Source organism: Arachis ipaensis, chromosome B3 (genome assembly GCF_059453495.1).
Source record: "Arachis ipaensis isolate K30076 ecotype BB chromosome B3, ASM5945349v1, whole genome shotgun sequence".
Taxonomy (NCBI): Eukaryota; Viridiplantae; Streptophyta; class Magnoliopsida; order Fabales; family Fabaceae; genus Arachis; species Arachis ipaensis.
The window spans coordinates 9,393,265-9,405,715 of NC_142438.1; the positions used below are offsets into that span (position 1 = coordinate 9,393,265).

At 40.0% G+C, this 12,451-nt stretch overlaps 2 protein-coding genes across 2 annotated transcripts; one reads left to right on the forward strand and one right to left on the reverse strand.

Annotated features, from left to right (window-relative positions):
- The first annotated feature begins 1,982 nt into the window (after window positions 1-1,982).
- Window positions 1,983-3,119, forward strand: LOC107632235 (uncharacterized). The gene has a single exon (XM_016335940.1). It carries the CDS (start codon window positions 1,983-1,985, stop codon window positions 3,117-3,119), a length of 1,137 nt encoding a protein of 378 aa, XP_016191426.1.
- Window positions 3,120-10,577: 7,458 nt separating this feature from the next.
- Window positions 10,578-11,078, reverse strand: LOC107632234 (pathogenesis-related protein 1B-like). Its single transcript, XM_016335938.2, has one exon. The coding sequence runs from the start codon at window positions 11,076-11,078 to the stop codon at window positions 10,578-10,580; it is 501 nt and encodes a 166-aa protein (XP_016191424.2).
- Window positions 11,079-12,451: the final 1,373 nt, after the last annotated feature.

The window sequence follows — 12,451 nt, forward strand, 5'->3', positions numbered from 1 at the left end:
AAAAAGTTATGTAATGCTAGAACTAATAATGACACATGCCAAATTGCCTATATTAAAAAAATATAATATAAATAGGGACACATTTCAGCTTTGATATTTATATTATGGTGTGTAAAAAATATTGTTTAATGGCTAAAATAGGTTAAATAATTAATTTTAAATTTAAAAATTAAAAAATTTTAAATATTTTAAAATTATTATAAAAAATAATTTAAACAAAAATTAGACACCAAACAAAAATACCATAAAATTAACCTTTAGCTTTTGTCTGCTCCATTATTATAGGCACCTACTCTGCAAATGAAGATCTTAAATCGATGAGGATCATTTATTTATGGTAGTCAGTATAAATGTAAGTTGAAACTCACTTCTCTCAAACCATATAATCAATCAAGTGGTTAGTTAACTTGATCAACCCATATAATCAGAGGTTTTTATATGAAATATGATCAGCCAACCATAGTATATAGTAACCGCCGGTAATTCTCAGGAAGATAATAATTTAAAATTATTGTATTTAATTTAATATTTATAATTATACATTTATAAAAATAGAAAAAAATAATTTTAGAATATTTTATATTATTTTTTATTATCTTTCAAATATTTTTGTATAATAATACTAATTATTTTTTCTTCTGTGACCACAGCAGTAGTAAGCCACCGTCACCAAAAACAAACCCCGGCCCCCATTAGGCTGTTAGACACCACTACCCAATCTTGTCACCTCCTCCGTCGTCTCAAGCAGGCAAATTAAAATTGTTAAGAAGCATTGTGCCAAACATTTTTTAATTTAGTGGTTGACTTTTTATTATCGCTTTTTAATAGTTTTTATTATTTTGTAAATTTGATGTTTTATGTTGTGAAAAATTAACTATTTCCGAGAGAATCCGCACTAATTATTTTAATTTGATTATGTAATCGATCCATGACCTATATACATATAGGCCACAAGTACTAACTACAGTAGTAGACTTTTTAAGAAAATAAAAAGATTACAGAAATACTATTTATACATCAAAATCAACTACTAAAATCAGTCATCAATATATTTATATATAAATACATATATAATTTAATTTATTTTTAATGTGTATTTATATTTCAACATGTATTTTATACTTGATACGTTACCTGTATCCTCGGTCGCCCGAAATACTCGGCACGTAAATATCTGAGGCTGGCGTCACATTAAACAAGCTCGGAACAAGAGCAGATAAGCTCGGCCTCACCCATTCGAATAAAAAGACACGTGCATCATAAAGCTCGGTCCCGTATCAGCCGTCCGAAAATCTCGGCACGTGATCAGGACCGAAGCAGCATCACCCAACTGAAAATAAGAAACGTGCTCAGCTGGTTTATAGCACCAAAACAGAATATCATAACCAACCTACAAACTAGGACTTATCCACTAACGGGTAAAAACCAACTCCTATAAAACCTAGCTAATATGCTCGGCTAGGTCTCAGGTTCTATCACTCTCATTTTTCTACTCTTTACTCTTAACTCACTCACTGAGAATCATTACTGACTTGAGCGTCGGAGTATCTTGTGCAGGTATTCCCGCCGCGGTGTTTGACTTCCGGCCGACGTGAAGCTCTTCCTCTTTGGTGTCAACTCACTCGGAAGCACTCAAGCTCGGCCTCCCTAGTGTTCGGACGAACCACTTGGCGCCCACCGTGGGGCCCGGAGTACATCTAACCCCATTTTCCCTTCGTTTAGTCTTCTACTTTATTTTGTAGGATTCCCGATCCTCGGACATGGCTGACAAGGAAAATCCACAACTCTCATAGGACGACCTCCTGGCTCAAATCGCCGAGCTTCAAGCGGAGGTACGAAGAATAGCCGAGCTCTCAACACAGAACAATGGAGAGAACTCCAAAGGCTCGGCTCAAAGTGCGGCGAACCCTTTAAACATCGTCCCGCTAAAGGAGAAGCTCACCCTTGACAACCCTTTCTCCGAGGAGATCACAAACTACCAGATGCCGAAAAACTTTACGCTGCCCACCGCGCTAGAACCATACAAGGGGTTCGGCGACCCTCGGGCCCATGCGAAGAAGTTCCAATCAATGATGTTTTTCAACGGCCCTAACAATGAGCCCGTCCTCTGCCGAGCATTCCCCACGTACCTAGATGGTGCTGCGTTACTCTGGTTTTCTAAACTTTCTGCAGGTTCGATTTCCTCCTTTGAAGACCTCGCCAAATCATTCATTGATTATTTTGCTGCATCAAGAATCTACGTACATGGCTCGGACTATCTCGGCACCATCAAACAAGGTCAGCACGAGAGCCTGAAAGACTACATGACCAGATTCGCTGACGCCACTATGGAGATCCAAGACTTGGACCCAGCCGTTCACCTGCACGCTCTCAAGGCCGGCCTTAGGCTTGGAAAATTTCGGGAGACCATTGCCATAACAAAGCCGAAGACGCTAGAGGAATTCCGAGAAAGGGCGGCAGGTCAAATGGAGATCAAAGAGCTCCGAGAAGCCCAAAAGTCGGACAAACAACCACATCGGAGAGACGAAGAAAGGACTTTCAGATCGCCAAGCAACATGGACACTAAGAAACCTTCTAAGCCCGCGTCAAAGTACAACACATACACCAGATTCAACACCAGAAGAGAGAACATCATCAGAGAAATCCTCAACGCCAAAATCATAAAGCCACCAGCCCGAGCAGGGAACTACCATGATCAACGGTTCGTGGACAAGACGAAGCATTGTGCCTTCCACCGGAAGTTCAGTCATACTACGGATGACTGCATCGTTGCGAAGGACCTCCTGGAAAGGTTGGCACGCCAAGGGCTCCTGGACAAATACATCGAGACCCGGAAAGGCAGAGGAGGAAACTTGGACAGGGTAGAACATAAGCAAACAATCGCCGACGACAAAAAAGAGAGGACGACTCCTGATCCACCAAGAGGAGTCATCAACCACATATCAGGGGATTCGCAGGCGGAGGAGAAACAAGCTCGGCCAGGAAACGAAGCTATAGAGCGATGCTGGCAATCGAAGGAACTATACAACCAAAGAAGGACAAAGAACCAGATGTCACAATATCCTTCAACCAAGCAGACTTCAAATCGGCAAGCCCTAACCTCGACGATCCCGTGGTAATTTCAATCCAGGTCAGAGAACTGTTGGTAAGAAAAACATTGTTAGATCCAGGTAGTAGTGCTGATGTTTTATTTTACTCTACTTTTACAAAAATGAAATTATCAGAAAAATTGATACAACCCTCCTCCGGAGAGCTAATTGGGTTCTCCGGAGAGAGAGTCCCCATCATGGGACACATATGGCTAAAGACCACAATGGGAGAAATTCCTATGTCAAAGTCGATTGATATTCAATACCTAATAGTAAACTGTTACAGCCCTTACAATATTATACTTGGGAGACCCGCCCTGAATATATTCAGGGCAGTGGTTTCCACATTACATCTGTGTGTCAAGTTTCCAGTGCAGGAAAACAAGATAGCTACGGTGTATGCCGACCATCAAGAAGCTCGGCAATGCTATAACGCTGGTCTAAAATCAGTACAAACAAAACAGGAAGCTCGGCCCCAGGTTCAAGCAATCCACACGTCTGCCAACACAACGACACTAGCCGATCTCGACCCAAGGGAAGACCTCGGCGAAAAACCTCGGCCAATGGACAATCTTCAACAAGTAACACTGACATCAGACGACAAACAATGCACATATGTTGGAGAAGCATTAGAAGGGGCAGACCGAGCAAAACTCATTCACATACTGCGTCAGAACGCCGACCTTTTTGCATGGACACCAGATGACATGCCCGGAATCAACCCAGAAGTCATCTGCCACAAGCTAGCAATCGACAAAACAATCCGACCAGTTGCACAGAAGAAAAGGAACCTCGGAGAAGAGAAAAAACAAGCAGCACTCGAAGAAACCCAGAAGCTCCTCAATGCAGGCTTCATCAGAGAAATTCGCTTCACCACATGGTTGTCCAACGTGGTAATGGTAAGGAAGAGCTCAGGTAAATGGCGCATGTGCGTCGACTTTACAAACTTAAATAAAGCTTGCCCTAAAGATGCATATCCACTGCCTTGCATTGATAAATTAGTTGATAACGCCTCTGGTTTCAAAGCTTTGAGTTTTATGGATGCATACTCTGGCTATAACCAGATTCTAATGCACCCAGAAGACCAAAGCAAAACAGCTTTTATAACAGAACATGGGAATTTTTGTTACAAGGTAATGCCCTTCGGCCTAAAGAATGCAGGTGCGACATATCAAAGGCTAATGGACAAGGTATTCCAACAACAGATAGGACGCCATATGGAGGTCTATGTAGATGACATGGTAGCAAAAACACCTATGCAGAGGTCACACTGCGACGACTTAGCAGAAATCTTCAGACAACTCCGAACATATAACATGAGACTCAATCAAGACAAATGTGCGTTCGGAGTACAAGGAGGGAAGTTCCTGGGATTCATGTTAACATCTCGAGGCATCGAGGCCAACCCAGAAAAGTGCAAGGCCGTACTGAACATGACAAGCCCAAAAACAGTAAAGGAAGTCCAGCAACTTGCAGGACGAATAGCTGCCCTGTCACGTTTCCTACCTGCAGTGGCAAACCGATCTTATCACTTTTTCCAGACATTCTCTAAAGGCAGGAAGTTCAACTGGACAGACGAATGCGAAAATGCTTTTACCGAACTTAAAACAACACTTGACATCACCACCAATCCTCCAAAGACCAGAGACAGGTAACCCACTGTACTTATACCTATCAGTATCTAACCATGCTATAAGCTCGGTTTTAGTAACAGAAACAGGAAGAAAGCAAAGCCCAGTATACTTCATCAGTAGGGTGCTACAGCCAACAGAAACAAGGTACCCGAAGATAGAACAACTGGCGCTAGCACTAATTACCACAGTAAGAAGACTGCGGCACTATTTTCAGAGCCACACAATCATAGTACGAACAGACCAACCGCTAAGGCAGATATTAACCAGACCCGAGCTCGCCGGCAGATTGATAAAATGGTCGGTCGAGCTCTCCGAGTTCGACATCCAGTACGAATCAAGGAAAACACTGAAGTCACAGGTGCTAGCCGACTTTATATCGGAGATGACTAATGACACACATAATACAGAGGCCAGTTGGAGCATACATGTGGATGGAGCGTCAAACACAGAAGGCAGTGGGGCAAGGATACTACTAAAAGAAGGAGACAAAGTGGTGGCCGAACAGTCACTACAGTTCCGCTTCAACACAAGCAACAATCAGGTAGAATATGAGGCCCTACTTGCTGGACTAAAGCTCGCCCTACAACTACAGATACCTCGAATAACAGCCTACTGCGACTCTTCGTTAGTGGTACATCAAATAAAGGGCGAATTCCAGGTAAAAGATCCTTTGTTAGAGAAATATTGGCTCATAACAAAGGATCTAATTTCAAAATTTAAAGAATTCGATATTATTCATGTAAACCGAGAACAAAACACCAGGGCCGATGTGTTATCTAAGTTGGCCACGACTCGGCAAGCCAAAAACACATCGACACTGTCCCAGCTAACACTTGACAAACCGAGTTTTGAGCAGGGTACAATTTTGAGTATAACACAGGTCCCAGATTGGCGAACACCTTTTCTCAATTACATAAACACAGGCACTATACCAAATGACGAACCGAACTTGCCGCTCTTCCGAAGAAGAGCAAGCTTCTATACAGTGCTCGGAAACACCCTATACAGGCGAGGACATTCACAACCACTGCTCAAGTGCATCAGCAGAGAGGAAGCCGAGGAGGTTATGGCTGAAACGCATGAAGGAGTCTGTGGAAACCACATCGGCGGCCGAGCATTAGCAGCAAAGATCTTGCGAACAGGATACTATTGGCCGACGATAAAACAAGACTACATCACAAAAGTCAAAGCATGTGATAATTGTCAAAAGCACGCCACCCTCTCAGAGACCCCGGCCGAGGAGCTCCATACCATAGAGGTAAGCTGGCCTTTCGATAGGTGGGGACTGGATATCCTCGGACCCTTTCCGAAAGCGCCAGGCCAGGTAAAGTTTCTTTTAGTGTCAATTGACTATTTCTCTAAGTTGATAGAAGCACAACCACTAGCGCACATAACAGCAGAGAAAGTGCGATCTTTTCTATGGAAAAATATCATATGCAGATTTGGTATCCCAAGAGAGATAATCTCGGATAACGGGAGACAATTTACAGATCATAAGCTCGCTACCTTTCTAACAAACTTTAACATCAAACATCATTTCAGCTCAGTAGAGCACCCGCAAACTAACGGACAGGTTGAATCGGCTAACAGAATTATCTTGCAGGGATTAAAGAAAAAGCTCGGCGATGCTAAAGGAGAGTGGGCCGATCTCATCCCAGAAATCCTATGGAGCTATAATACCAGCATTCAGTCCGCCACGGGAGAAACTTCTTTCAAACTGGTATATGGCGCAGAAGCACTCATTCCAGTAGAAGTCAGCGTCCCAACATTAAGGACCGACCTCTACGATCAATCCAATAATTTGCAAGCTCGGACAGCCGAATTGGATCTTGTAGAAGAAGACAGAGACATTTCCGCCATAAAGCAACGAGCCAGAAAACGATACCTAGAGCGAAGACACAACAAAAGAGTAATTCACAGGTCTTTCAACAATGGAGACCTTGTACTCAGACGAATAGAAGATGCTCGGAAACCACCAGCACATGGCAAATTAGCAGCAAATTGGGAAGGTCCTTTCCGAGTTCTTCACAATCTCGGAAAGGGGGCTTACAAACTAGAAACCCTCAAAGGAGACCAGCTACCGGGAACATGGAATTTCTCCTCTCTAAAGAAATATCAGTCATAACATAGTATGCAAAATAGCGAATGATGGTACTCTTTTTTCACTCCGAAGGTTTTTTCCCAAAACATATGGGTTTTACTCGGGAAGGGTTTTAACGAGGCCAGACGCAACAAATCATTGTACCCACACAACTCAATGTGCAATCAAAACAGTTCTCATTCTGACAGTTAACATACACTTCAGTTCATAAACACTTCAAATTATCCGAGCATAATCCTCGGAACCCTAACATCACGAGCCGAGCTTATTCCTCGGAAAACCTCGATCATAAGAACGAGTCAAAGTTTTTCCCAATGAACAAACTAGTCCGAGCTTCATACTCGGAATTCTAAATGCACATACCGAGCATAATACTCGGAAAAAATACAACAAACATCAAAATATTTAAACAAGTCCCAAGAGATCAACCAGCCATAACCCTTGTATTAGAGCTACTGCTCTCTTTACCAACAATCAAGAAACAGTTGCAACTGTCACCAACACATAATCATGAATTCATCCAAAATATCAGTTTTTACAAAGTCATAACTAAGCCGAGCTATATGCTCGGAAAACAAAAGTATCGCAACCGAATTACATACTCGGTACCCAAAACGTTATCGCCAAATATTCGAAAACAGAGTTCAAGATAAATCAGCCACAAGTTTCAAGCATGCTACAAATATACAAAATAAACAAGATCAAATACTAAAAGCCTAGTCTGCCTTATCACCTATGCTAGATCCCTCACTCTCAGCAGCACCTTCATCTTCGACAAGTTCACCATTAACAACCACTTTCATGACATCAAGTTTCGAAGGATCAGCTTCCGGATACACCACCTTGACCTGGGAGACAGCACGGTCAAACCCTTGGGCAAAGGCCTCATAAACTCTGCCTTCCAACTCTTTGACCCGGGCAGAGAGCTGATCATTCTCAGATTCCACAACCTTCAATTTTTCAGACGAGGACTTTTGAAGTTTTTTCTCATCGGCCAACTCCAACTCCTTTTTCTCCATAGAAGCAGCAAGCTCAGCAATTTTCTGATCTTTTTCCTGAATGATCCCAGACAGCTCTTCTACACGGGAAACTTCAGTCTGCTCCCGATCCAGGGCAAGCTCCTGTGCTCGGCCAATGGCAACAATCCGAGCACCAATCACCTACGAAAATAAAATAACGAAATAAGAGACATCAACAAAAGGCCACAACCTCAAACAAAATAACCTATACCTGTAGAAACCGACTAACACCAGCTCGGCCAACTTCCTCAATCATTTTCATATCGTCCGGAAAGCAACACAGTTCGTCAGCCATAGTACTGAAAGGATACAACTTTGCCCACAGAGACCTAGCGTGCTCATTCTCGTCATAACCGTGAAGCCTTTTCTGCGACTCATATGCAGACTCAACCTTCTCCAAAATCATAGAAGACTCCCCCTTACCCTCCAAAACCTCGGCAAGGCTGCCCTGGGCTTGTCCCCTCTTCCTCTTATGTTTCGGCCCATGATGAATCAAGGCAGCTAAACCTTTCCCAGCATTCGAAGACACCTCCTTTTCACCTTTCTTGCGCTGGTTGAAGAAAGATTTCAGGCCCGCAGTTGTAATCGCAGGAGCCCTCTCGGCTGCAGAACAAAGACAAGCGAATAAAAACCAGAAAGAGCACCTTATAAAGGAAAGACAGAAGCATGACAAATTAAGTTACCTATGTGATCATAAACAGCCTGTCTATTAGTATCCCATTTCAACATCTCGGCAATCGATAACAACCCCTTCGGACCCAATGATTTAAATAAGAAGCTCATCATAATATCATCATCTGGATGCCTATCATCTACGTCTAATACCTGATAAGGTTCGGGACACCAAGACAAGGGAAATTTTTCGACCAAGTGCTCATTCAAATAGAAGGGAAACTCCTCGGGTACACTCCTCACCTTAACAAACATCGACTTAAAATCCTTAAACGAAGATTTATACAGACCAAAGATAGCCCGACGCGGATAACTGCTAAGATTTACCCACAACCCACGTCCCACCCCCTTAGCCTGAAACAACGAGAAGAAAAGCCTCAGAGAAGGGGGTAATCTAATAACTCCATCAATACCTCGAAAGCCCGTACAAAACCCCAAGAATTCGGGTGCAGCTGGGTAGGGGCGCAGTTCAACCAGTATAAGACCCCACATTCAAATTCGGTAAAAGGCAGTTTGACCCCCAATTCAGTAAACAAACAGCTATACATATAAAAGAAAGACCAATCCCTCAACTGGTCACAGACTCGGTCCTCTTTACCACACGGCAACAACTCTATCCTAATGTTACTACCTTTTCTAACCCACAAATCCGACCCCATTAACTTTACTGACTCCTCATCATCAAACTGAGATGCATATTCCCTCACCCTGGAATCAACCCACCCACACGGATCAACCACATCACAGTTCTCCATTGCAGACAAAGAAAGAAAAATAAAGCTCAAAAAGGTAGAAGAAAATGTGAATTCAGCACTGACCTTTGCTAGACATTCTCAGACAGGAAACCAAACCAAAACTCCTTTTTTTTCCAAAAAACAGCAGCAAATAGGAATTACAAAAAGCAAAGGTAATAAAGGAGTAAGCCCAGTAACCTAAACGGTTACACAAAACCCCGCATTAAATCCTCGTCGTCAAAAAAGAGAGGCATTTAATGACCACGAAATCCAACGGACAGGGGTGCCTGGGGATGCGGGGCACGTTTCACGTCAATCATGTCAAATGGCGCGAAGAACGAAGCAAGTATTAAACACATAAAAAACCGTTTCGTAGTCCAAACAAAACCAAGCCGAGCTTGGGGGCTACAAGGACCATATGCGACAAACAAAATCGGCAACCGAGGATCCAGTACTCTTGGTCCGAAAGCTCGCCTTAGTCCTGTCCACACCAAGGCAAGCTTGGGGGCTATGATACGTTACCTGTATCCTCGGTCACCCGGAATACTCGGCACGTAAATATCTGAGGCTGGCGTCACATTAAACAAGCTCGGAACAAGAGCAGATAAGCTCGGCCTCACCCATTCGAATAAAAAGACACGTGCATCATAAAGCTCGGTCCCGTATCAGCCGTCCGAAAATCTCAGCACGTGATCAGGACCGAAGCAGCATCACCCAACTGAAAATAAGAAATGTGCTCAGCTGGTTTATAGCACCAAAACAGAATATCATAACCAACCTACAAACTAGGACTTATCCACTAACGGGTAAAAAACAACTCCTATAAAACCTAGCTAATATGCTCGGCTAGGTCTCAGGTTCTATCACTCTCATTTTTCTACTCTTTACTCTTAACTCACTCACTGAGAATCATTACTGACTTGAGCGTCGGAGTATCTTATGCAGGTATTCCCGTCGCGGTGTTTGACTTCCGGCCGACGTGAAGCTCTTCCTCTTTGATGTCAACTCACTCGGAAGCGCTCAAGCTCGGCCTCCCTAGTGTTCAGACGAACCAATACTGATAGCTGATTTTAATGGCTAACACGTAGCATAATTCTTAAGATTATTTACATATACATGAAAAAATATCCACATAGAAGTATAGAACACAAGGCAAAAGGCCTTTGACAAACCTACAATAATACCATAGTTGTGTAAACCAAAATAAACATAAAAAAAAAAAACTACAAGACGCTGCCAACAAGAGTATGTAGGGGCAAGTACTAATTAGTAATTAAAGGAGGATGGTGAGTTTAATTTAAATTTGGCAAGTACTAATTAGTAATTAATTAGTAGGGGCGATGACCTAAGATGTTGCCTGGAGGGTGATAGTAACAAGTAACAAGAGTTCTTCCATTAAGACAATTGGCTCTAGCACATCCTACATAAGTAGATGCCTTGGAAACAACTTGAGTGTAGGCAACACAATTAGCAGGGTTACCACCAATGCAAGTGTTGGATCTGTAGTCGTAATTTTGTTTTTGTGCCACCCACTTTGCCACAGCAAATGCTCCTGTAAGGCTTTTGGATGGACCACTCAAAATGTTTTGACCGTACATAGGATGAGGGGATATAGATACCCTATCAAGGCAATCCACAATGTGTTTACTCAAAAACGTGTTGGCATGTGATTCTAACTCATTATCCCACAACAGAGGATTAATCCCAACTTCTGCACGTGCAATATTGTGACCTTCAAGATAGTCTTGTGGAGAGTTTTGTGCCAATAAGCATAATGGGATTAGCGTTATAAAACTTGTCATTACCGCCACAATATGCGACCTCCCCATTCTCTTTGTTTTTTTCGTTGTTATGTGTCTGATAATTATTGCAAGGAAATGTGTTTAGAGTTAGATAATATTGCAATAGATTTTGGATATATATAATTGACAATATTAAAATATAGTTTTTTATTTTTAATATCTTCAATTAATATTTTTATAACATCTGCTGGCAAAAATATTTGTGTTGATATATCAATGAATTGAGAAGACAGTAAGAAATGAAAGTAATTTAATGTATGTTAATTATTAGAGAAACGGAATGATGAAGTATAACCAATGAACCTTGACTTTTCATAACTTGAAGGATCGAAAAGGCTTGTGAACGCCTCTTCCTCATCGTCAGTATGATCAGTCTCATTTGTGTATTAATGAAAATTAATAATTGAATGGGTAAATTCTATAATCTTAGAATAAAGTTCTATAACTAAATAAAATACCACCTAATTAAATTTAACTAAGTTATTATCAAATATTTTAAATTATTATTATTATTATTATTAGAGAAAATTCTACTCCTCTCTCCTGCGAGATGTTAAGATGACACTCCCCTTTTCTCTATTTATAAAATATACATTCTCCTCCTTTATAACTTTTAGAAAACCTCATCTTTAATCTATTTTAAATTTTTTGTGTTAACTAAGGTTAACTTTATCCATTTTTCAAGAAAAATAAATTATTTTTTACAAAAATACCCTTTAACAAAAATTTTATTTTTTTGTCATTAAATTTTGCTTACCAAAATACCCTTTAATAAATTATTTTTTATTGATTAAATTGTATTTTTATCAAAATTTTTTTAAAAAATTTAATAATTAAATTATTTTTTTCTAAGATATCCTTCAATAATTTTTTAATTATTAAATTATGATTTTACCAAAATTTTCGTTAACATTCTTTATATTTTATTATTAATTTTTTTATATCAATGTATATTATTTTAACATTAAATAAAAAAAATTTACTATTATTAATATGTATAACAATTAATATATATTGATATTAATATTGAAAAATAATTTTATTAAGATTTTTTAATATAAAAATAATATATATTGATATCGAAAAATTAATAGTAAAATATAAAAAAATATTAATAAAAATTTTGGTAAAATCATAATTTAATAATTAAAAAGATATTGAAGGGTATCTTAGAAAAAATAATTTAATTATTAAATTTTTTTAAAAAATATTTTGATAAAAATATAATTTAATCAATAAAAAAATAATTTATTAAAGAGTATTTTGGTAAGTAAAATTTAATGACAAAAAATAAAATTTTTGTTAAAGGGTATTTTTGTAAAAAATAATTTATTTTTTTCTTGAAAGTTGGATAAAATTAACATTAGTTAACACAAAAAATTTAAAATAGATTAAAGAGA

Bases quoted from the DNA above. Each gene is read 5' to 3' on its own strand.
- LOC107632235 (XM_016335940.1), top strand. From the start codon at position 1,983: ATGCCGAAAAACTTTACGCTGCCCACCGCGCTAGAACCATACAAGGGG.
- LOC107632234 (XM_016335938.2), bottom strand. From the start codon at position 11,078: ATGGGGAGGTCGCATATTGTGGCGGTAATGACAAGTTTTATAACGCTA.